Genomic DNA, 26,350 nt, shown 5'->3' on the forward strand with positions numbered 1-26,350 from the left:
GTTTAGAAGAATGAGAGGCAACCTTATTGAAACATATAAGATTCTTAGGGGGCCTGACAGGGCAGATGCTGTGAGGTTGTTTCCCCATGTGGGAGACTCTAGGACCAGAGGGCATAAACTCAGAGTAAGGAGGTGCCCATTTATAACAGAGATGAGGAGAAATTTCTTTTCTCAAAGGGTAGTCAATCTGTGGAATTCTTTACCACAGAGGGCTGTGGAGGCTGGATCGTTAAGTATATTCAAGGCTGAGATAGACATTTTTAATCAGTAAGGGAATCAAGGGTTATGGGAAAAAGGCAGGAAAGTGGAGTTGAGGATTATCAGATCGGACATGATCTCATTGAATGTTGGAGTAGACTCAATGGGCCGAATGGCCTACATCTGCTCCTAAGTCTTATGATCTCATAGCTCTATTATTGACATACACTTTGCTAATTTCTCTCTAAACGTCATCCTTAATTGTTTTTACCAGCATCGGCGGTCTATGAGATCAATCACATGATATCTCTCAGGTCACTCCAAATGGATTTGATGTGAACCATGTCACTATTTAAATCCCTTTACTCTAATTTTGTGATACAGTCTCTAAAATTGCTACTCTCCATCATTTCTTCCTTATAGAGCCCCTTTGAAAGCTTTGCACCCATGAATATTTTACTGGCAGTCTTGACCCAGCTGCAACCATGTTTCAACTACTGCTACAGGTTTTATATTATGAGCATCAATTTTAACTAATTTCTTTCTTGTGCCACATTAAAGATTAATATATTTTGGATTGGATTTATGAGTTCACAAGCTTTGGAATTGGAAAGAAAGAGCACAATGTTTTCTTAATTTTGCGTGACTAGAAGCTGCAGAGGAGCAGAGGGATCTGGGTGTCCATTTACACAGAACACTGAAAGCTAATGTATCATACAAAACTAACCAAAATCACTCGTTTATATCAATGGAGCTTGAATTCAAAATTGAAGAAATGATCCCTGAGGTGTATAGGCCCCCGCTCTGACCCCATCTGGAATGGAGTACAGGGAATCCCTCCTTAAAGCTGTGGTTGCGTTCATGAAAATTGCAACTTGAAGTGAAATGCCCAAGTGAATCATAGGTTTCCATAGGAATCAATGTTAAAGCCAGAATTGGGCTCCTTTGGATATTTCTTGCCCGGAAAAAGCAATGAATAAATTGAAATACTGTACAATACATGTGTAGCTCTGTGCATTCCCAGCTGAGATACTTGCAAACTAAAATACATCATTAAATATAAAAACACAATATATAATACAATTAAATTGTTCACCTCAGTACACAGTACTTTTCAGCTGACCAGGCTCCATCTAGTGGCAGAAGCTGGTCAGTGCATGTAGCCCCAGTTGAAGCCCCAGAAGTAGCTGCACCGACCAACGTCCACCACTGAAGGGAGCCCATGATTTCTGAGAGAGTTCAGAACGAGAGCCAGCAGCAGAGCCAGAAGCCAGGAGTCGCTGAAGAATGGACCCTGAGGACTAGGGTAAGAACAGAGGCCGGGAGCTGGAAGAGGGACTGAGGGTGGAAGTTGGCAAGGCCGGGAGCAGAAGAGGGACTGGGAAAAATCATGTGACTGATGTGCCACAGAAGTCATTGTATGTGGGAAACGATGTTAAAGTGAAACTGGCAACGTTAATGGATATATTGACACTACTTTATTAAGGATGTTAAAGTGAAACAACGTTGAAGTGAATCGATGTTAAGAAATTTTGAGCACTGCACTTCAGGATGATTTCCTGGCCTTGGAGGGAATGCAGCGGAAATTCACCAAAATGAGGGCAGGGTTTAGTTTGCATTTTGAGCTCAGGAGATTCAGGGGTGGGGGGAGGGGATCTAACACTAATCTTTAAAATTAAACAAATTCATACAACTGAGTGGCTTGGTAGGCCATTTCACAGGGCCTTTAAGAGTCAACCACATTGCTGTGGGTCTGGAGTCACATGTAGGCCAGACCAGGTAAGAATGGCAGATTTCATTCCCTAAAGGATATCAGTGAAGCAGAGGGGCTTTCTTTTTAAATGGCAAACAATAATAGTTTCATGGTCATGATTACAGAGATTGGTTTCTAATTCCAGATTTTTATTAGTTGAATTTAAATTCCACCAGCTGCCATGGTGGGATTTGAACCCTTGTCCCCAGAGCATTAGCCTGGGCCTCCAGACTACTAGTCCAATGGCACTACCACAGAGATCATAAATACTAAGCTAGGCTTGTGTTGGATAACCACTGCGTGTGTGCCGGAAATTTGGGCTCAAGGTTATCTTAGTTATGTAACCCTCACAAAAAAGGCAGTTCCTTCATTAATGAAGACATTTGTGCATGCCAGTAGCATCTGTTGAACAGGTACTTTAACTCCCTAACCCACTTAACAAGCTCCTGAGAGTTCTGCAATTGGCTGATTGCATCGCCAATACGCACCAGTCAGTTTAACTAAAAAAGTCTGACATTTCAAGACCTGCACCCTCAGTTCGACATCCAAACAGTGAATGAAGATCTGACAGAGGACCATAGTGTTAGACAGACAGCACTTTCACTGATGGATTTTCAATTCCAACTTGCCCACATCTTGGCAAGATAAATGGTATGTATTTTAAATGCTGTATTTGTTGCATAGAATGGAGAGTATCACAAGATTCTTTTAAACTGTTCTCTTCAAAGTACAAGGTAGTCACATCCCATAATCATTAAATGCAACTTTTTTAAAAAAAACTGATGCTTTGGGGATTGAATTCTAAAAATATACATTATTCCGTGAAAACTGTATATAAATGGCCATAAATTTGCTTTTCAGCCTTTACCGTTTTAAAGCTGAAAAGACATAGCAAAATGTTATGCAACATGTACTAGTTACGTGGTGTTTAGCAGTGCTAGGAAGGAGGTGGAGACGTACTTGGACTAGTCCAATATTTTGGTAGCAATGCAGATAGACCTGGACTTTGAGAGAATTGTGAATGGTCCTGGGGTTTGGTAAAACTAGGACAGGAGTTTAGAGTTTGTTAGATCTGCGATCAGGTTGTTGTGGAAGGGAGGAATCCTTTGTTATGCTTCACAATAGAGGGAGAAGCTGGAGTTTTCAGAATCACGCAAGAAGAACCTGAGACTTGAAAGAACTAAAAGAGCAACATATGGGTTTGGCTCACTGGTGGCTTCCCAGTGTATGTCAGCAAGGGGGTGGAAGAGGAAATTGACCTCACTGGGTGCTGAAGAGTGATAGCCCAAATTCAGTAGCATTTGCTTGTAACTTTCTAAAGAATCTTAGTCAACATTAAATTTGGTATTTTGTGTTTAGTTTCTGACATATATCCATCTCTCTCACAGTTGCTGGTAATTAGAATGTTTAGATTATCAAAACACGGTGATAAAATAATGCTTCTCTGCCAATTTTCAGAATTCAACTAATTTGTTTTCTATTGGGGAACGGTGTGAAATTAAGATGAGGGAAGATACTTTCTATCACTGCTCTTAGCAATTAGAAGGTTAACATTTTCTTATCAATTAACCAACCCTTGGTGGTAATTTAAGATTACTTGCTTTCAATAATCAAATGAGGATGGTGAAAACACCATGCGCTGGATTTTACGGGGTATCACTGTCCTTCATCTCCCCCCTCCCCACCGTGACTAAAATGTGAGGGGGAGAACAGCCTACCCATGATCCTAATAGCTGTCCCGCAGGAATTTAATGCTCAGTGCAGTGTTAAATGCTTTAAGGCAATACTTCTGCCCCTATCTAGGTAAGAAGCACAGCCTTCAAGAGCTACTGGCCAATCTGATTGGCTAGCAGCTTTGTAGTCCCAACAGTGCCACATGGAGCAACAGCCACAGCTAGGTCTACAGGCAGTCCCAGTACACTGAGGAGCTCAGGTAAGACGGGGGTCTCGCATGGGTCTGCCAACCAGTTCAGGTAAGGGTGAGGGGGGTTTAAGAGGCTTGAGGTAGGGTTAAGGGCGGGGGGCACCTTAGGAGGGGCCCTTGATGGGCCCTGGGCAGCCCACAAAGGAGGTATCCCACCCCACCCTTTCCCAACACATGGTAGCGAGCAATAGCTACTGGGCTCCCTGCATAGCATGGGCCTCCACCCACCATGGTAAAATACCAGCAATGGGCCCTTAATTGGCCACTTAAACAAGAGCAAGCACCTCCCCACCCCCGCCCCCCATCCCGTAAAATCTCAGGCAGGTTAGTGGCTGGCTGGTAGGCAACTTGAACGCCACTTACTGGATTTTGCATTTTGAAACTTACTAGCGGGGGAAAAAGTTAAATACATATCCATCTGTGTCACATTTAATGCGCTTTCTGAAATTTAGAGTATAATCAAAACTAAAATACTCTAACAGGTGCACACTTAATCGTCTTTCTTTGCTCTCTGATTCTGGAAATAAACACTCAATTTTTACTTCTGCTTTCAAACCATTATCTGCAGTTATCCATTCATGCACTGATGAAATAACAGGGAAAATAATTGGTTGCAATTGCTTATCACCATTACTGGTGTATCAAGTTGTGAGGGCAGAACACAACCTGTAATCTACCTAAAAATGATTCTGTTGCCTGACACCAAGCAATTGGGCAAAAATCAAGATGGGAAATGATTGTACACTATAAATAAAAATACTTTTAAACAGTTTTAAAAATGCAATCTTAATATGAAAGCTGGTGTTGGAAGACTTAATTTTTGGCTAGCATTCACATCCTCCAGACACCTTTCACACAGTTTTACCAAATGCTCCAGGTTTATTGCTGTAGACAATGTCATACAAATGACACTTTGAAACAGGGCTTCTTCATACTCAATTGGCTGAAATTAGATAAACACCAATAATTGCAAATCAAAATGTAAATTAAACTACTGCATTCAATTAGTAAGGACTTGAAAGACTTCTCCTAAAATAGTATATGATGTTTACACTGGTAGAAAAGAAATTTGCAGCAATCCAAGCGAAAAAAATGAAAAAAAGCTACCTTATACTTCAGTTTGCGCTGGTTCACGCTATTCTGAAGATTTCCGTTTTCCTGAAAAGAGCCAGAAGTATTATTAGTTTCATTTTTTCTTAAATGGTATTTGATTTTACAAAGCCTATTAGACTGTTAAACATGAGTAGCAGATCTGTCAACAACTTCTGTCTCTATTATTGCTTCAGTTCAATAGGTATAATTATCTATCTAATGATCGGCTGTCTCGTTTAAGAATCCAACCCAGGGGCACAATTCATGAAGCTTGTTACAAGGACAAAGAATCCATTATAGACTAGTCTTCAGCCATGTTGCAAGTAAAATACTAGCTATTCTTTTGGAATGGAATTTAATCCTTCCATCAGCACTAATACACGAAAGGCAAAATGTGCAATCCTGTTCCAAAATTACTACAAACATCACACTATAATGTCAACAAGAGCATTAATTTCACTAAATGACACAGCAACTTTACAGTAAGGGTTGCAGCTTATGTAGCTGCCAGTTTAAATAGGCAACATTTTTAGTCTATTCGGTTAATTTCCAGATACAGAAATGGGCACAAGTTAATTCCCAAACTTGTTTCAAATATTTAGGTTAATACTTATAGAAAGCCAAATATAATGAAAATATGATAAACATTAGTTCACAGAATATCATTCATAAATATGAGTATAGAATTTATTACACATACATGTGCATCATCTTTCCAAAACAAGAATCGCACTGTTCATTTCAGGACCCAGAGTTGAATATTCAGTACCCAGTGTTGGAAATGAAATAAATGTTTCAGTTTTTTTTTAAAAAGGTTACATTTTTAATCCCGCTCTTTCGTTTACTCCCTTCAAAATGCTCAAGTGCCCCCAAAAGCAGCAAATCAACCTTGAGTTTTGGATATCTCAGTTCAACGTTTGACTTGAGGGAATTCAAAATTTCCCTTCATCGTCTTTTTTATGGAAAGAAATACTTGGTGTTGCCAGCTTATGTCACAAGTCTTCCAGCCAAGCTAATAATCTGGTTAACTACTGGAATTTAGGCAGTTTATGACAAATGCCACACAAATGTCTTGCTGCAAGGTGTGGATGTAGAAATTGCATATAATGGCCTGGCCTTCAATTTTAAAAGCAATTTTCATTTTTCTCTTTGTGTTGAGTCAGAGACCTAAAGGCCTCATTTTAATTGCAACTAACTGCTACAACATCTCTAACTTTTCCTAGTTCTGATAAAAGGTCACGACTCGAAATCTTAACTCTGCTTCTCTCTCTACACAGGTGCTGCCTAACCTGCTTGAGGTTTGTTCCAGCATTTTCTTGTTTTTTTATTTGATCTTTTTAGTTCAGATTTCCAGCATCCGCAGTAGTCTGCTTTTGGACTACCTAGTTTGTTTTCACCAACAGGGACACAAGAATATAATTTTATCATTCCCTTGCCCCTTCATTACAGAAGCCTCCTTGAAGTTGCGGAACCATTAGTTCACATACAGATATAGTAACAAATTGTGATGGGTTCACCATGCTGGTTTAAGCTCTCATTAACCATAAAGTATAAAAAGAACATAAACACTTAAAAATGACATTTTTGGTATAACTTAAACACTTTAGGGAGATCATGAGCAAATGGATAGTCTTGATAATGTATAATTTTGAGGCATTACTCATTTGAAATAATTTCTATATTTCAGATTCCTCCTTATGTAGCACCTTCTAATTATTATACAATTGGTTCAAAGCTTGTTTAAAATTAATTGGCACTGCAACATTGGACACCCAGAGCCCTGGGTTTAAATTCAGTTTGGAAACTTGGGATGGGAGTCTCAACTGTCCAATGGTTGTAAAGGTCCTATGTGAAAAAAGTTTGAGCAGCATTGATACAACATCAGGAATGGGTCCACAACAGAAAACTGCCTTTGATTCTTCACTGTCACTTCTGTTCAGACGGACCACAGAGAAAACTTTAAAATGGTGGCATTCAGAATGCTGTGGTTGTGCCAGGTTTTTGGGGACTATGTGCAAGGTTTTGTCTTCCTTTGCTACATCTGACTTTGACACGTTTGGTTCTGACATTTAGTATTTGAAGCAGGAAGTGTTCCATGCCCCTGCAATGAGCCTCAATGAGCAAGGGCCGGGGGTGGGTGGTTTACACAATCTTGCGATGTTTCAACCCAAGAATTCTCTACTCCAAAGAGCTGTGGCAGTGCTTGATAGATTTTTGGGTACTATGGGAATTAAGGGATTATGAGTATACTGTAGGAAGGCAGAGTCAAGGTAGAAGATTAGTCATGATCTTGTTGAACAGTGGAGCAGGCTCAAAAGGCCAAATGACCTACTTCACCACCTATTTGTGTCCTTTGGAAGATCTAGGGCTTCTGGTAGGTGATCCACAAAGCAGAAATAATTTTTGACAATAAAAATGCACACCACATCCTGCACAATATAGTCTTTTTTTTAAAAAGACACAAATAACTCACCAGTGGAATTGAAATGGCAAACATCAGTCCTAGATTATTTGGTTAAGCAATGCTCATTTTTGTACATTACTTGCAGTGTTTAATTTATTCAGAAGGTAGGCATGAACTGGGGATTCATTTGTGCTCATATATATAGGAGCAGACTGAAATGGCATTTGATGGGTTTGGTTGCGCATGTTTGTAATGTTTATCTCTGTAAATAAAAGCTTTTAAAGATTAGGCTCCAGTTCCATCCTTTACCACCTGAATACCTAGGGTTAGAATACAAGCTTGCCATGAACAATCTCTGGTTCCAAATTTAGATATTAGTGATCATCACACCATATTTATTTTTCCTCCTATAAACTACAGGGATACTTGTTTTCTCACCTATTTTCTTCGCAAATCTTTTTGCCCATCTCTCTTGAAGATGTTCACTTGTCATGGAGGTATAGTTCCACAGATCAATCAACTTTCTGTACCTTTCAAAAGTCAATTTCATTTCTCACTACATGTCAACATGCACAGTCTCAGCATGGAACACCGAGCAGCAGCGAGGAGTGGGAAACATCATTAATATTTCTCTCCTTAATCCCTGGGAAGCCAAATACAATTGTGGTACCCTTATCAATGAGACTGCTAAGATCAGAAAACCCAACAGGGTTTGAAGATTGAACTTGGGACCTTTGTGGTCTGCATGGTTCTGCTACATGCTGGATAAACTCACCTAATCATCTGGGGAAATCTTACTGCTAGGTTTTTAAAAAACTCAAGTGTTGTATCACACTGCTGCCACTTCTTGAATTATCCTGTCCCCTCTTCTGCTCTTTCTCAATGTTATAAAAATGCACACTTCCCTATATGAACTCATTGAGGTGTGATTTTACACAAATGACTTTACAATATAGATGATTTCCTCCTTCAACTACTGGTAACTTGAGACAGGCAATAACGCATTCAAGTTTTGTTCTATGGGTCTCGTTGGTTCAAATTCATTATTGCTGTTAGAAGTGGCAGCATTTTGAAATGCCTGCTGAATACACTAAACATTGCAACAGTTTGCTCTGAGACTGAAGTTGACAACACTATACACACCTGCTCTGTGGACAGGGAGAGGTCAAGTATATCATTTATTTCATGCCTATTTTGTATTTTTGCTTTTTCTGCTAGTCGTCGCTGAACTTCCTCTTCAATAAATGCATTTATCCTGAAAAATTCAAAAAAAGGCAAGTGTGAAGTGTTTGTAATCTCAAGTAGAAAATGGGATAGAACTAAAATGACTACAATTCAACTATATGGGGAGTGTGATTTCTGTGGTTAGACAGCAATGGGATGACAGATTGTGAAAGAGAGAATTGTTTTTATTTTGGTGTGAAGAATGACAATACCAGGGACCTGTGATGCTGTCAATTTCGCACCACTCAAGTGGGTAAGTGGTATGTGCACCAGTATTTTATGGAGGCAGCGTGGTCATACAGACAGAACTGCTGAATGACTGATGGGTGCAGTTCAGGTGATGGACGGGCATTTTTTTTTAATGCCTCCTACTAACAGCAGTCTGGCACCAAAAAGCATGGAAACAGCCTGCAGTCAGAAGCCTAGTAGCTCTTGTCAGTTGAAAACCCATGCAGAAGACTGGTACAGAGTGATTTACACCTGCTTGTCAAGAATGGATTATATCTACTGAAGCTCAGAATGTTGCTAACTGAGGCACCAGATTAGAGAATGCTGCTCCTTCTGGCCCGCCAAAGCAATCTCATTACCATTGCTTAACTAATTTATAGGACAGTTCCCTCAATACGAAGGAACCTTCCAGGTCAACTAGGCTGGGTAAGCCATTATGTCCAGGTTCAATGCCTAGCCCACAGCCGAGTGGTCCATTGGTTTCATTCTTAGTAGCGGTTTCATACAACTGAGAGGCTTGCTGGGAGTCAATCATGTTGGTGTGGAACTGGATCCCACGTAGACTATATATTGGATAAGTATGGCAAGCTTCCTTCCCTATTAGTAGATTAGTGAGCAAGTTTACATTTTTAAAAAAACAACAATTGTATGGTCACTTTTACCGATACCAGTTTTTAAGTTTTAATTCCAGACTTGTAAAAAAAAAGACTGAAGTGAAATTCTCAAACTGCCATGGTGGGATTTGAATCATGCTAACAAACCTTTTACATATGGTAGTGGATCTTCAGAGATACTGCTCAGGGGAAGGTCAAATAATATGCTGTTTCATAGTTATGGGAGTATCATACTATGTAATGCACAAAGTACTCCTTTGTTGCCAAGGCGAAGCAGTCAACAGTGTCTCTGTTGAAAAATATATTGAACCTTACGTCAATCAGAATATAATTATTTTGGTAAGGAGCTATGCAGGTTAAGATCAAACACTGTTTAATTGCTCTCCAAACTGTGAGTTAGAACCAATGAATAGGTGTTAGTCTTTTATTTTGAAAAGCGTGATCATGACGTCTTTTTAAAATTTTGGGTCTTAGTCCAGACGCTTATATATCTGTGTTAATAAGGTATCTTCTGTTAAGGGAGTTTTTCTGTACATTTCTAATGACTGTGTTTCTAATTGTAAAAAACAAGGTTATTAGAATAAATGTGAGCCAATAAGCTGCAAGAGATTTGAACAAAATACATTTTGCATGAGTGAAAGTTAACATAATGTGACACAGGAACCACGAGGTGATGACCAGGAACTATATGCACATGTACCATTCTATAACAGAATGAGAATATTTACAACACAGACCCAGGTCACTCAGCCTTAGCACTGATGGGTTTTTCCATAGGAGCCTTCTAGTCTAATTCCAAACTTGTCAGATCAGGTGTTGGGCATGAACTGGGGAAATCGCTTACACTCCTATATATCGGAGCAGATGGGTTCAGAGGTGTATGTTTGTAATATATGCCTCTGCGTTTAAAAGCTTAAATGTGTAAAGACAAGGCTTTCATTCTATCCTTCACAGCCTGGTTATTTGGAATGTAGCATTTAATATTACTCATTCTCAAACAAATATTGCCTGTTTTACTTCCATCACCACCTTTAATGGCTACCTGCACAATAAGTCTTCCATGTGGGCAAACACCATACCTAGTTAATCTGTTTTTGTGGCATTCTTGAAGATAAACGTTTCCTACATTACAATAGTGACTACCTATTTAAAAGTACATCATTGGCAGTAAAGAGTTTTGAGGCCAGGAAAGGCTCCATGTAAATGCAAGTCTGTCTTTATGGCAAGAACACTGGAAGAAACCCCTGCTCTTTTCTGAATAGTGCTATGGGATCTTTGAATAGTAATTCCATTAACAGTTCCACATCTACTACAAGTGGTTCTACAATCCCCAATGTTCACCTCACATTACTGTTCTAATTGACAACTTTCCCTTCCAAATAAGGTTTCTTTATGCCCTGTATGCTTTCTTCTTTTAAGTTAACTATCTTTGTGTTGGGTTTTGATTTTTCCATTCTTAGTCTTACACTGAACCTATTCATATTATGGTCACAGTTTTCCAAATGGTCCCCAACTTTTAAGATGCCAACTTCATGAGGTAAACAAGATCAAATGGATATTGATCACTAAAACAATGCTTTAACAGGTAAAAGGAGCTAATATTATCAGAAAGCATTATTTAAATAGTGTATTTTATAACTGGCCAGATAATATATATGCCTCACAACAATCTAACACAGGCCACACAGTATCTTTTTGTTCATTCATAGGATGTGGGCATTGCTGGCTGGGCCAGCATTTATTGTCCATCCCTAATTGCCCTTGAGAAGGTGGTGGTGAGCTGTTTTCTTGAACCACTGCAGTCCATGTGGTGTAGATACACTCACAGTGCTGTTAGGGAGGCAATCCCACAGTGATTTGTGCTTCAACATAATTACAGCCACATACATGCAAGATTACTGACAGCATTTATCTCATTAAACAAAGTAGCTCAGAAAGCTTGACAACCAGTTTTCCAAATTGTACCAGTGTTTTCTGATCTATTTTAATGAAACATCGATGGTAATATTACAATGATCTATAAATTACAGCTCTTGCTAATTTAGTATCCAGTGTAAAAAAAACGACAAGTCACTAAAACAATGGACATTTGAAAACAAACCTATCATCAGCTACTGGAGTCGTAGTTGCTGAAGATCTTATAGGGCTGGCCGGACCACTGGCATGGGATGATTTTTCTTCGACAGTTCCACAGATCCTTAGAGCCACATTATTTTCACAAATCTTCTGCTTCAGTTGCTGAATTTCTTGCTCTAGCCTATAGTAGAAGAAACTCTCATTAAGTGCATGCACATGACTGCCCAAGGCCAGGCAATGAGCCATGCTAAACTATGATTTAACAGAACAAAAAACACAAATACAAAGAAATGGTAATAATAGCTACAACAATGGCAAAACTCTTAACATTAACGTAAAAGTTTTAATTTAGAAAGCAAAAGGTGTAAATGGGGAAGTGGATAGTGTCTGGCACCTGGGCTTAAACTCAGCTCAGATGAGGCATGAAGGTTTTTCATGCCTATCAAGACCTTTTAGAACTTGCCTTATCTCAATCCAGATCATACAGTTGCCCTCAGATGGACAATTTTACTTAGAAAAACCAATAGGATGACGGACATGTGTAATGATTGCTGTATTGCTTGTATTAAAATTTTTAGTTATATTCCTGCAATATTAAATCCTGCATTTTGCCTTATCGGTAAGCCAGCGGTACTCAATCCAAAGTGATTTCTACATTGATTTGGAGTGTTACATTGTAAACAAAGAGGGGAATTGTGGTACAATCTTGGGTATTTCACACCACTGTGATTAAATAGTTGCTTTCTGACACCCAAATAGCCAGATGTCATCTTAGCCCATTCGAGTTGAGGAGGGCTTAGTCAAGACAAACACTGGAAAAGGCTGTGTTCTCACATGAAAGAAGAGGCATTTCTGTCAGGCCAATAATTTTGAATTCACAAGCTTATGAAGCTGGCATTTTCACCCTTTGTGAGAAAGTGAGCAAGAGAGCCCTAGTAGGCAATGGGGAGTAGCTAGATTTAGACCATCTAGCTATAAGTCCCAGCTTAGCTTAAAATGCAGTCTTTATGCTGTCTATCCTTTTCCAAAAATGCACGATAAGAAATTAGCTTATTTCACCGTGAAAGTTGTATTCTATTCATTCATCCAATTTATTTAAAATAAATCAATCTGTCAGCCTGAAGATGGGCCTTATCTTGACAAGCTGCTTTTCAGACCACTTTCCACATCAAAGAGGATAACACATGAGGTGCCACGTGGGACCAAGGGTTCTCTTACGATCCCTGGGTCATGTTATAATTTAATTCGATATTTTGTCAGTAAAAAGTGTGCTTTGGATTGTAAGAGATGCAAGATGCTTTTGCTGACAAGAGAGTTTAGTCTCCAGAGTGTATTCATAACCCAGGGAGAAATGTCAGGTTTTCTTCTTAAGAGCGATCACTTAGGTTTATTTTTAAAGTCTAGATCTACAGACTTACATTTGTGTTCAGGGAGTTGTTCAGTGCATCCATATAATCATCACAATATGGGAAATAGGAAAATAGCACATTGGCACACTGTAGGGATGCTCTTCTGAGGTGGAAATTAAATTACATTGTTTGGGTATGGTCAGTGAGATTTGTACTATATCTAGTCCTACTAAACATGGCCAAAGATCACCCAATATTATAGTGAGTGTTCAAAATGGAAACTGTAGCATTTATTTAAAGGTCAAAATGTTATGGACCCATGAATCAGATGCATGCCTGAAACCGGACATGCACTCCTGGCTTGGGAAGAGCTTCACCAGAATGCTAAAAGCAAACACTGACTCCTACGTTTTTAGAATGTACCAAGACACAAACCTGCTGTTTATGTTTCTCCTTTGACAGTGAGGATGAAACATTCATATTGTTAAATCTTTAAAATATACGAGTGGTTTGTGGGGGTGGGGGGGGTGGGTGGGGGAGGGGGGGGGGGGTGTGCAAATGACCATCTTGTCATGAAAAAAGGCACATGCTGTCATATAGCAACAGTTGGATGATTTTGAAAATGTGAAACTAAATACACGTTTATATTAAAAATATTCAAGCCTTTTGATGAATTTCCCCCCTCCTTGACCAACAGACACTTGTCATGGAATACATATGGTATGCATATTGCCACCATCTATCTATAGTTTGGCTATGTCTTCTCACACAGGTACAAGGGTTGAGCCCTCTCCTGAAGTTATGAGCCAAGGCAAAAACCACCCATCAGGAGCTCAATATGACAATTCCTCTCATGTTAGCCTTGACGAAGTGTCAAATAGCTCAAGTAACTATAGGCACCAGGATGGAACCCAGTTCTTGTCTTCATATGAGATCTATGTACAGGCACTTTCAAGCAGGAGTTACTGGGCAATAAGGAGGAGCTCTGGCTGATTTCCATCGAGTGACACGAATGTCAATAGTACCACTGCTACTGCTACCCCAGCTGAGTACAGATCAGGCATTTCACACTGCATATCATTTAACAGATTTTCACAGTTTATTCTTTTGAAAAAAAAAAGTTATTTCACCTTTCTCGGTCTTGTTCCAGGGCTTTCTGCTCCGCCTCTAGACTATTGCGAAGATCTGCTTCTTCACAGTCATTTAATGTTGCTAGTTTTTGTCTCTGCTCCTCAATCTCTAAGTCAATGGCAGAATGACGCTGAAGAGCAGAATGCCTCTTTTCTATTTTCGCTACAGCTTGCTCCAATGCCTCTCTCTGTTGTTTTTCTCTTGATTCAATAATCTCTTTTTCAATCATTCGAACCTTTTCCTCCTGTCGAGCTATATTAGCAGTAAATTCATACGTTTGTTGGAGTTGTTGAAGTTGATCGTTGCTAGCTCTGTACTGTGCTAGCTGCTCCTTTTTTTCTTCAATTTCTTTTTCTGTCTCATAAAGTACAACATCCAAACTAGGCAGGCCTCGGTCGAGAATTTCTGCAGCTCTTTGCTTTTCCTCTGACAGTGTTGGCAAATGGTTTCCCATCAAATAATCTAGCTGCCGTTCTTTGTTCAGCATCCTTTGCTCAACCTCTTTCTGTTTCTCCACTGCTTCAAACAACTTGACTGAATCTAAAGCAATACTTTCACCCTCCTTTTGACAGCCATTCACGGATTCCTGATGTGTATACCTTAGCTGGTCAAGAACTTCACGGTCAAGAGCAATTTCCTTTTCCAGAAGCTCTTTTTGATAGGAGACATTTTGTTCCAAAGTGGTGAACTTTTCCAATTGTATTCTTTTCAGATCCATGTATCTTTGCTTTGCTCTTTGGACATCTTCAGGTTCCTCACCTCCATCAGGTCTAGCCTCTTCATCTCCGGTAGATCTAACTTCCTCACCTCCGGCAGGCCTAGCTTCTTTGGCTTTGAGAAGAACTTCCCTAATTTCCTCAAGGGTATTTTTCTCTTCATCTATGCTCTGCACATCACCTTGTTTGAGCAGTTGGATAGTTTCCTGTTTTTCTCTGAGCTGTTCTCCCAGACGTGTTACAAGAATCAGTTGATGTTTTGCTTCTTCTTCTAGCCTTCTCTTTTCCAGTTCTAGTTTTAGGCTACGCTCATCCTTTTCTCTTTTCAGTTTCTCCAGTTCTCTGAGAATTTCCAGTTTACCCGCTTTCTCTTGCTCATGAAGCTCCTGCAATTTCTGTAATTCTTTCTGAACCCGTATGTAAATTTCTTCTTCTTGCTTTTTCTTTTGCAGTTCAATTTCTTCTTGCTCCCTTTGCCGCTCTTCCTCAAACTTCTCTTTCTCAGCCATCAAGTCTTTAAGCCTGCTTTCAATGTCCAAGTTTCGACGTTTCAGGCTTTCTTCTTGTTTCCTGATACGAAGTTTCACAATTTCAGTCTCTTTGCGTTGTGTCTCTACTTCCTGCTGTAACCTCTCTAGTTCAGACTTCTCTGATTGCTGTTTTTCTTCCATTTCTTCTATTAGTCTCCTAAAATAAGTACATTGTAAACAAAGTGTATTTAAAACATGACATTTTATTAAACATTAGACTTCACACTATAAACCAATAATTACAATTGTTCAGAAACCTGGATGTTTATACTAATATCCAAAAATAGCACACATCTTCCTAATAAAAAACGTACATTTGATCCAAATTTATTATCTTTCATAAGCTACTCAAATCCAAAGCAGCACCCACACTGATTTTAACAGACATTAGAATTTTAAAAATAAATTTATTTGTGGAATGTGGGCTCTGCTGGCTAGGCCAGCATTTACTGCCCATCCCCAACTGCCCTCGAGAAGGTGGTGGTGAACTGCCTTCTTGAACTGCTGCGGTCCATGTGGTGTAGGAACACCCACAGTGCTGTTAGGAAGGAAGTTCCAGGATTTTGACCCAGCAACAATGAAGGAATGGCAATATAGTTCCAAATCAGAACAATGTGTGGATCAGAGGGGAACTTAAAGGTGGTGGTGCTATCATGCACCATAAACATAAATGGAACCATTGAATGGTTACAATGCAGACGGCGGCCATTCGGCCTGTCATATCCATGCCGATTCTCTGCAAGAGCAACTTCGCAAGCTCATCTGCCCAGAGCTTGACTGATCTTATTGTGGTTTTAACCCCACTTTTCTGCCTATCCCCCATAATCCTTGGCTCCCTTGTCCATCAAAAATCTAACGGAGCCCTGAATATATTCAATGACCAAGCCACCACTGTTCTCTGTGGAAGTGTATTCTAAAGACTAATGGCCCTCTGACAGGACAAATTCCTCCCTATCTCTTTCTTAAACGGGAGATACCTTATTTTTAAAACTGCTCCCCCTAGTTCTAGATTCCCTACAAAGGGAAACATCCTCTCAGCATCTATTTTGTCAAACCTCCTGAGAATCTTATATGTTTTGATAAGATCACCTCCCATTCTTCTAAACTGCAATGAGTACTGGCCCAACCTTTCCTCATAAGGCAACCCCTTCATCCCAGGAATCAGCTGAGTGAACCTTCTCTGAACTGCTTCCAATGCAAACAGAAGTATTTATTCCTTAAGTAAGGAGACCAAAACTGTACACAGTACACTAAGAGCGGTCTCATTAATGCCTGTACAGTTGTATTTGTTCAAAGTACCTACCATTTTCTCATTTCTCATTATTTCTCCAGTCTCATCCTCTAAGGGACCAATGCTCACTTTAGCTACTCTTTTCCTTTTTATATACTTGTAGATACTTTCACTGTCTAACTTTATATTTTTTACTAGTTTTCTCTTACACTCCAATTTCTTCCTCTTTAATTATTATTTTTAGTCAATCTTTGCTAGTTTCTAAAAAATTTCCCAATCTTCTGGCCTACCTCCAATCTTTGCAGCATTGTAGACTTTTCTTTCAATTTCACACCATGCTTAACTTCCTTAGTTAGCCATGGATGGTGCATCCTTCTGATGGAGTCTAAGCATTAAAGAATGTAACTTAGGCCTAGAAAAACTTTTACATAAAGTTAACCATCATTAAATAAAATATGAAATGCCTTCATATGACTCTAGTCAGGCACAACGTGATTTGACTTTGCTTTGCTTTCCTAAACCACAATCACCAGTAAGGTGGTCCATCACTAGTTTCTTAGGGCAATTAGGCAGAGGCAACAAAGGTGGTCATGTGAGCACCATCCACATTCGGAAAACAAATAGATCAGTTTCACCCTATGTTATTGTCTCTAGCTGTTTATCAACAACTTCAGTCTCATCTAAAGAAGTTCAATATTTTGACAAGTCTTTAGGGAAACTTCAGGTGAAGTGAAGAATACATCAACATTTTGATTAATATTACTTAGGTTTTGAAAAAAATGACAATCAATTAATGGTGCGAACTTTGAAATACTTACAGCACTCAAATGATTAAAAGCGTGCAAGCACATGGTAAACAATCTAGTACTTTTTGTTCCCCTTTTTAATAACTTTAGATAAACAGTTGCTTGGTAGCACAGTACTTGAACATTGCTGCAAAGAGATATGTTGCTGAAGCTTTTCGTCTTAAAACAAAAAGCTTCAACATCTCTTTTCAGCAATATTCAACTTCAGATAATTATACAAAACCAAATACAGCTATGGAACGAATTGTAAACAACTGTGAGCATTTGAAAGAACAAATTCTTGAGATTTCAATACAATTAGGATATTAGCCTAACCATAAACAAGTTATAAAAACAAAAGATAAAAACAAAAAACTGCGGATGCTGGAAATCCAAAACAAAAACAGAATTACCTGGAAAAACTCAGCAGGTCTGGCAGCATCGGCGGAGAATAAAAAAGCTGAGTTCACTCAGTTCTGTTGAAGGGTCATGAGGACTCGAAACGTCAGCTTTTTTCTTCTCCGCCGATGCTGCCAGACCTGCTGAGTTTTTCCATAAACAAGTTATGTCAGTTGCCTAAATCATAAAGTTGTGCTTTGCCTCTTAGTCCTTACCTCTTGTTTTCTAGCTTTTCTAATTCCTCTCGCTGTTGTCTCTCAAACTCAAGTCTAGCAAAAATTCACAAATATTAACGGGTTATTCACATATTGGGTTAATAAAAACAGGGTATTTTGCTCGGATGGTGTAAAATCCATGTACAGCGTTTGCTTTCACATCTTCATACATCTTATACCTATTAATCCTCTTACCCAATTGAAAATATGCAACAATTAGCATTAGCTGCAAGAACACTTTCCACCTGTATACTGATGACACTGTGCTTCTCCATCACTACTATGAAGTCTGGAGTAATTGTTTTATCTGACACCAATCTGCATAGAGTTAAAACTTCCTATAGCTGCATGTTTGCAAAATAGAATCGATCTGGTTCAGCTTACACTGAACTCCATTCTGAGCCCTGTTGGTGCACAACCTTGATGCTGTCTTTGATCATGAGCTGTGTTTCCAGTCCTGCATCCACCCCATCATTAAGACTGCCTTTTCCCACCTCTGGGAGGCTGCTCATTTATAGCCCTTCTGTACTTTGTCCACTGCTGAAATCCTGATCTTTTTCTTCATTATCTCAACAATAGTTTTTTTTCAAATGCTCTAGGTGGCCTCATGTCCACCTTTCAGCAATTCAGGTAAATCCAGAAGTCTTTGGCCCATGACTTCTTCCGCACAAAGTTCCATTCAACAATTACATGATTCTCATTGAGCTCTAACTGCTCCTTGTGCTCGAGTGAATCAGCTTCAAAGTCTCATCCTCATTTTCAAATCCCTCCATGGCCTAGCCGCACCCTTTTGGGAAAATTTTATCCAGCTACATGCACAAGTTCAAATCTCCTTTCCCCTAACTCCAGTCTATAACTTTCCCTTCCACTACACCACTGCAGGTTAATTTTTTTCAGCTATTATACCCATGCTCTCTTTTCCCTTTCCTTCCTCTCTCTTTAAAACCCACCTCTTGGATCATGCCTATAGTTTTCTGCCACTCCCTCATTAATTTGTTTCCTCACCAACATCTGTCCGCCCTCTCCTTGTAAAGCACCTTGAAAAATTGTGTTCTTGCAAGCAAAGAAATGCAAGTTGTTTCTTAAAATACTATTGAAAGACAGTGCTCCAGTGCTGTTTGAATAATTCCAGGTGCAAACTATTTTTCACATCCAAATTAGTGCATCTGACAGCATAAGGGACAGAAATTTGCAAAACATGCCTGGTGTATTTTTAGTAAAGTAATTTCATGCAGACATCACAATCAATAAATACAAATGGAGTATCACTACCTTAGACAAATGGGTCCCTTTATAGTGAAAAGACTGCCATGGGAAGTGCAGTGAAAGCAAAAAAGATTAATTAAGAAGAGATCAAATTTATCAGATTCCATTTGAAAAATACTTCATATCTGGGAGCCAACTAAACATAGAGGACTCCTTCTGCCAAAGTAACAAAATATATTATGAAGCAAAACTCTGCAATTAATATTAACCTTCCCTCCAAGAGAAAAAAGTGCGTTAACAAAGTGTAGGTACATTTTGTGAGCAATAACTTGTTGAGGTTTGAATATTGGATTTTGAGGATTTTAAGAAAAGCAGAACCAACTTTGATCCATTGTCACATGATTTGACCACAGGAACTGAGATTTTAAACTTTGAATGCTCTCATGTTAGGATCAGAACATGTCTCTCTTAATCTTTGTCATGCCTATGTAACCTCAATTTTCTTTGTGCCCATTTACCAAGCACATTTTAGGCTGTCATCCAGATGCGAGTGTCTTTTTTTCCTTCTGTACCTCTCCAACAAAGCTCAATTCCTTGGTCACTGAATCCATCCCTCATTCCTGTCCAATGTTTGAACCAGTCTGTTCGTGACTCAGCATCGTTTTGGCCCAAGCTAGGCTTACGACCCATTTGCTCTCCACCTCTTAACATTGCCTACCTCTGCTCTGGCCTCAGCACATCTGGTGCTGAAATTTCCAGCCTCTGCCGTTCCAACGTTCTCCTGGTTGATCTCCCACTCACCACGCTTGATAAATTTGAGCACATCCATAAATTGAATATTGCTGAAAAAAGAGACATGCTCTCAAAGCTTTTTATCTTGCACTTAGCAGGACAGGCACAAGGATATCAAGTTTCAAAGCGTACAACAATATACACAGCATGAGAAAAGGGTGCTGATTCGTTGGCAAGTAGACTCTGATTGGTCAAGGCATGGCCACGATAGAATGAACCAGGGTACAATTATTCTCCCATGCTTCTGTTTAACTGAAAAAGGCACAATGCCTGCACGTTCTTTCAGTTTGGAGAGGACTGGGCCCTGCATATGTACATATGTAGCTTTTAGCAAATGCAAGTGAGCTACATTGCGAGCTTGATTGATAATCTTAAAGAGGTTCTTAGAGTAATTATTAGCACACTCAGGATTATTCAGTAAGTGCTTTTAAATCACTGAACCATTTCTAACGTTGGACACTTATGAGTTTTGCAAGTAAGGGCTGGATAAGCACAGTCAGTAGATATGATGGAATCAACAAATCGTTGAGACGTACAGACCAGAGTCAACTTGCCTTTTTTGAATTTAAACAAAAGCTTGGATGACAATTGGCCCCTGGGGTGATCCTCATGGCAGAGCTTCAGCCAATCAGAGTCCACTTGTCAACCAATCAGCACCCTTTTCTCATGCAGTATAAACTGTTGCTCCCTTTGACATTTGGTATTCTTGACTGTCCTGATACATGTAAGATGAAACACTTTGACGATATGTCTCTTTTTTAAGCAATACATTCAACATTGTTGCTTGCATCTAACTCACACCATGTCCCAGTCACCTATGATCCCTGTCCTTGCTGAATTACATGGGCTCCTGACTGGCAACTCCTCAATTTTAAAATTCTCATCCTTGTGTTCAAATCCCTCCATGGCCTTGTCCCTCTCTATCTCTGTAACCCCCTTCAGCTCCACACCCGTCCATGATGTCTGTGCTCTTCCAATTCTGGCCTCTTGAGCATCCCTGATTGTAAACACTCCACCAGTGGTGGCTGTCTCTTCAGCTGCCAAAGCACCAAGCTCCAGATGTCCTCCCTAAGCCTCTCCGTCCTTACTTCTCTCTCCTCCTTTAAGATGTTCCTTGAAATCTCTCTCTTTCATCAAACTCTCCTAATAGCTCTTTACGTGGCTCAGTTTTGAATTCTGTTTGACAATGTTCCTGCAAAATGTCTTGGCATGTTTTATTATTTTACAATAAAAATGCAAGGTGTTATTAAAAAAATTCTGTAAGATCTCTCCACATTGTGTGCAAAGCAAAAGACAATAAAATCTAGTATTGCTCATTAGGAAGTCTTGCCCTCAACCCAAAGTGCAAAGACTGAGGCATTTAAAAAAAGAACTGGTAAGCAAACCAAAATATTATTCGAAGTTAAAGCAACTTCCCAAAATTAAAAACAACACACACGCACAGACATGTTGATATTATTAAAATCTTTCAGAGTCGTAGAAGCATACCACAGAGAAGGAGACCATTCACTCTGGGAATCAAGGCTGCAGTATAATAACTGTAATGCATACTTATTATGGTTGAAGGAGGTCACATTCCAACAGGAAAACCTGACAAATTGTTAATTTATAAAACTGCCTAGTTTACTACCCCTGTGAGAAATAAATAAATTGTCAGAACATCTGTTTCATACAGTGTATTGAGCTTCTGTCTGCAGATTTACAGAACCAAACACTGCCTGCTCCTCCCATGCTGGGATGTATTTTCTGCGGTGGGGAGAAAAATGGGACAATGAATAAAGATGCTTCTAATAAATGCCAACAGCATCCCAGGCAGTTAAAGCTGCCGGGCTTCTGGCATGTCACGGGCCTGCTCCCCACTGTGGGTAAAATACCAGTCATGGCTGGATGAGGCCCTTAAGTGGCCATAAATTTTCCAATTAAGGGCCTCAATAGGCCCAAGGGCAGGCAGGCCACCCAACACCTCCCCCACTCCTCCATAAAATTTCAGACAGGCCAGGGCAGGTAGGCGACGAGCAGGCTGCCTGCTGTATTTTAAAAGCACCCCCAGTGCCGCCTTCAAACCTGCTAGTGGGGAGCCTAAAATCCAGCCCATAGTTATAGGACAATAAACTTTGAAAATCTTTAGTGACTCCCATAGAACAGAAAACAGCTGTCAACAACTAAGATAACTGGTCTGTGTTTTTATTAAACTGCTTTGACATAAGGCCAATTTGAAAAACTCTATTGTGCAATTTAAGATCTATTCAGAGCAGAGCAAAAAAGTTCAGCAAACGGTACTTGTATCAATAGTTTCTGGTTGCCTCTTTTGCTTACCCTGGATTGTAAAGCATGACGGCTGAAAGACTTTCACAGGATTTAGAAAGGTCTGTCATAGACAAACTGAAAGTAGACAGCAGTCCACTCTGCAAAAGTGTAAAACAGATAAGACTTAGGTAACACAGATGGATAAAATTAAAGCAAATTTTCACTTATCAACATGAACATTGCAAATTAAAATCAGCAGCAAGTCTACAATTTAAATGCATCTTTCAAATGTTAAAAATGATACATTTGGGAGGATTCAATTATTGATTATGGCTGAAATTTGTTTTTTATCCAATTTTCTCATATGTTTGGAGGTATAGTGAGGATATAAACCTGCTTTTCCCTCTTGCAGATCTCTTTCAGCTTACATGCTTCAGTCATTTAAAGGTCAGCAGATCACCAACCCCTAGTTGGTTGCCATTAGGAACACCTTGGTGGATTCAGTGAGAACACCTTGAGGAAGCAGCAGATCACAATTCAGCCATCCATCTGCAGCACAACCTTTATAGGGGGTACAATAACCCAAGTGATTATGTGTTTGGACTAGTAATTCAGAGGCCTGGACTAATGATCCGGTAGCTGGAGAATTTAAGTTCATTTACTTAAATAAATCTGGAATGAACAGCTAGTGTGAAGCTATTGGATTGTTGTAAAACCCATCTGGTTCGCTAACATGCTTTAGGGAAGAAAGTCTGCTGACCTTAGCCAGTCTGGTCCATCTGCGACACTGCAGCCACGGCAATGTAGTTGACTCTTAACTGCCCTCTGAAATGGCCAAGCCACTCGGTTGCATCAGAACTACTATAACCTTCACCACTCTGACTGCAGCAGTTCAGAAGGTACCTCACCACCACCTCCAAGAGTAATGGGATGGGGAATAAATGCTGACCTTGCCACATCCCATGAACAAGTGAAAATAACTCAACAGTAAATTAGAGAGATTTTACCTTGGGCCCTTTACTCTGTAGTGTCCAGACTGTTCACTTGCATTCTTAATAGTAAAGTAATTCTGTATCTTACTATTAAAGATACAAACATGCAAAGTAATTCCAGCTGGTAACTCTGATGCTCTTAGATTTCTTCCAACTAAAACATGCATCATTTAAAAATGTATTCTCAGTTAGTTAGTCAAGGTGAACTCCATCAATACCACCATTTAGTTAATCTGTCAGGGCATGCTTGTGTGATGCAAAAGAAGCATCTATTTTTCCCAACCAAATCATTAGCTTTCCTGATGACTCAGTTACATCTAATTTTGTGGTGGGGAAATCTACATGAGTTGTAGATATCACTTATGGTTTAAACTCAAACTTGTGTCCTCTAACCTAAGGTAAATAATTAAGCAGTATAACTGTATGGTAGCTCTTTTAGATTATCTACACTTTTTAAAAAACAACTTTTAAAAAAAGTCTAAAAAGTTATTTACTAATTAAACGTTTAACATTTTTTTTCAATTCATGTAAAATTTACTTTTAAGATCCAAACTACATAACATACCTTCCTTTTTTCCCTGAGTTTAGCAGCTTCCTTTGGATGATTAAACCTGAACATGTTGGTTCTCCCCAGGAGTATGACAGCTCCTTTAAGAGAAGGGGAAAAAAAAGTTGTCCATTTGCTAAGATTTATCAAAATACCTAAGAGAAATTCTGCCAGTGAACATAGCTGAGTAAACTGCATTTACTAAATGACCTTGGTCATGACAAAGTAACAACAAAACCAAATGCTTTCTTTTCTTATGGAAAACCACAACATTTGCCCTTTGTTTCAGAAAGGTACAAATAACAGGTTTCCTCAAGTAGTATGAAGGGCAGGTGACAAGTTTTCAGATTGAGTAAATATTTCAACCTGACGGTCAAAACCAACCCGTCAGTCTTCAATCCTCCAGTCCCACTTATTTGGTAGCATCCATTGCTGCTTAAATGAAAACATACCGCAATCATAATGAAATGTTTATTGGCTGTGCTGTGTTCTCTTTTTAACAGGGCACAGATTTATTAGGAAAGAAAATGCAACATTGAATGCAGCATTTGGAATACAAGTACTGTACCATCACTCGTGGTTCACATCTTATATATTATTCTGAAGACATTCCATAGTACTGCAAAGGACAGCAACAAACATGTAGCTTTTTCCTTAAAAAGCTAGGAATTAACCTCAAAGCCTTTAGATGTCAGCAATAGATTTTGGCTTATATGACAGTAAAATTGTTGAAAACTGTTTGAGAAAGTTATCTTCTAATCTTACATCAAAATATTCTTATTAAGTACACAAGTACTTTCAAATTACTAAAGAAGTTGAAAACGTTTCAAAGTACTGTTACCAGCAGCTTTCCTTCCCAGTATTTAAAGCTGGTGTATAATGTAGCATCTCTTGAAAAAAGGGGCACTTAAAGCTCTCCATTTTATTCACAACATTGCCAATTAAGTCACAAAATCCAAGACTTTATTGGTACAGTTGGGCCATGCAAATGTTGCATAGAAATCCTGTCAGTTCTATTAAGTTTGGTACTTAAGGAGGCAATCTGCTCTTGAGATATGGCAATGTATACCATCAACCTGCTGGATTGTACCATGCTCATGGGGTCACCAAACAACCTAAAGGTTCCTGGGAGAGAAGCAAAACATTTAACCTTTCTGGATTAACCTTCACCCCAATTAATACAACAATGAAATTAAACAAAGAAATCCACTGACTTTGTCAAAAGAATTCCTTTCATGTGGCTGTAATGTGTTTAATCCACGTCTGCATGTGTATGCTAGCTCAGAACTATTCACAGCGCGAATTTTAAAAAAGACTACCATGTATCCAGCAAAGCCAACATAAAAAGAAATTAACATTGAGGATAACCTTGGTCACACTGGCAAATAATCTGATCAATAAAAGATTGTTTTTGAAAGATGATTAGCAATGTTTAACCACAACAACTGTATGAGAACAGGACAATCTTTTGTTTGCGTACACCAATCATCCATACTGTGAATAGCTGCAGCAGGCTTCTAAACACAATCAATTAATTCAAATGTAACTGCTCATTAATTGAACTTTGGGATGACAGAATTTTAAGACTAAAGCCAAAATAATCATAGTTGATTTTAATTTCAAATAATAGAAAAACACTCATGTTTTCACAGGTTGGCCTGGCCATCTTATCTGAAACATAGCAACACTCAACTTTATACAAGGTAATTTAAGGAATTGATCCTGAAACACAGGCTGAAACACATAATGCTTGGCCTAAATAGCCAAGTGGTTATGGTACTGGGTTTGTAACCCCAAGATCAAGAGTTCAAATCTCACAATGGCAAACAATGTAACTTCATCTGAATAGGAACAGATGGAAATGAAAATACCTGAAACACATAATCTTTAAGAGATCCCAGCAAAAATAGGTAGGATTTAGTAAAGTCACCAAAGCTACGCCTTGCATCTGCATTAGTTCTGGACAAATGGACTTTGACTAGTTACTGATCTGCCAATTAGGAGCATAACACGTTCCATAATGAAATCTAGCAAGGGATTGGTTAGAAATGGGTTTAGTTATTGTTACATTTAATTGCACTTCCTTGAAAGTGCCATGGATACAAAGACAAAGATAATCTGCTTTCTAAGAAATGTGGTAAATACAAAATTCTGACAAGGTCTCTATCCAACTATTTTGGCTCCCAAATTGTATTTGGGCATACCAAGAACTTGGCATTCATTACATAATATGCTGAAACAAAGCTTAGAAGAATGTGGCTTCAAGGTGGAAAACTAGAGATCAGACTAGTCAAAACAGTGCATGACTTGGAGAGAAGAGCAAGCTGAAATGTCTGCTACATACAACTCTGATCAAGACTGATTGAGGTTGATTAAGCATTTAGGTGGCAGTAATTTGAAACTCGAGGAAAGGTAAAATAATATAGACATTAAATTTGGAATGCTTGACTTCACTTTCGGTGCACCAAAGACATATCGTTTCCAGCCTACAATATGTGCCTTTGAATCTTTTTGGATGTCAAGAGATGCTCATCTAGGAATCATTTCTCTCAACAGTCTTGTCATTAAGCACAGGGTGTGGAATGAAGTATCTTGATTAGTTAGTTCAGTGGAGATAAGAGATCAATAGTCATATTTTCTGTGATTCAGCAGGTATCACAGACACAAAGGCCTACAGGTAAACATGGGGAAAGGGGT

The 26,350-nt window shown here is 39.1% G+C and overlaps 1 protein-coding gene across 5 annotated transcripts in view; it reads right to left on the reverse strand.

Moving 5' to 3' along the window:
• kif16ba (kinesin family member 16Ba) overlaps positions 1–26,350 on the reverse strand; it is a 146,947-nt gene that overhangs the window by 40,446 nt on the left and 80,151 nt on the right. For 4 of the 5 annotated variants that reach the window (XM_041215291.1, XM_041215272.1, XM_041215282.1 and 1 more), the window contains 7 exons: positions 23,672–23,754; positions 22,184–22,272; positions 17,870–17,923; positions 13,993–15,396; positions 11,539–11,694; positions 8,515–8,626; positions 4,983–5,033 (listed from right to left, as the gene is read on the reverse strand). In XM_041215291.1, the coding sequence (XP_041071225.1) occupies positions 4,983–5,033; positions 8,515–8,626; positions 11,539–11,694; positions 13,993–15,396; positions 17,870–17,923; positions 22,184–22,272; positions 23,672–23,754 (1,949 nt within the window). Of the gene's footprint in view, positions 1–4,982; positions 5,034–8,514; positions 8,627–9,584; positions 9,727–11,538; positions 11,695–13,992; positions 15,397–17,869; positions 17,924–22,183; positions 22,273–23,671; positions 23,755–26,350 lie in introns of those variants that run through there. The other variant, XR_005946343.1, reaches the window with a different exon arrangement.

This window comes from Carcharodon carcharias, chromosome 2, assembly GCF_017639515.1.
Source record: "Carcharodon carcharias isolate sCarCar2 chromosome 2, sCarCar2.pri, whole genome shotgun sequence".
Classification (NCBI taxonomy): Eukaryota; Metazoa; Chordata; class Chondrichthyes; order Lamniformes; family Lamnidae; genus Carcharodon; species Carcharodon carcharias.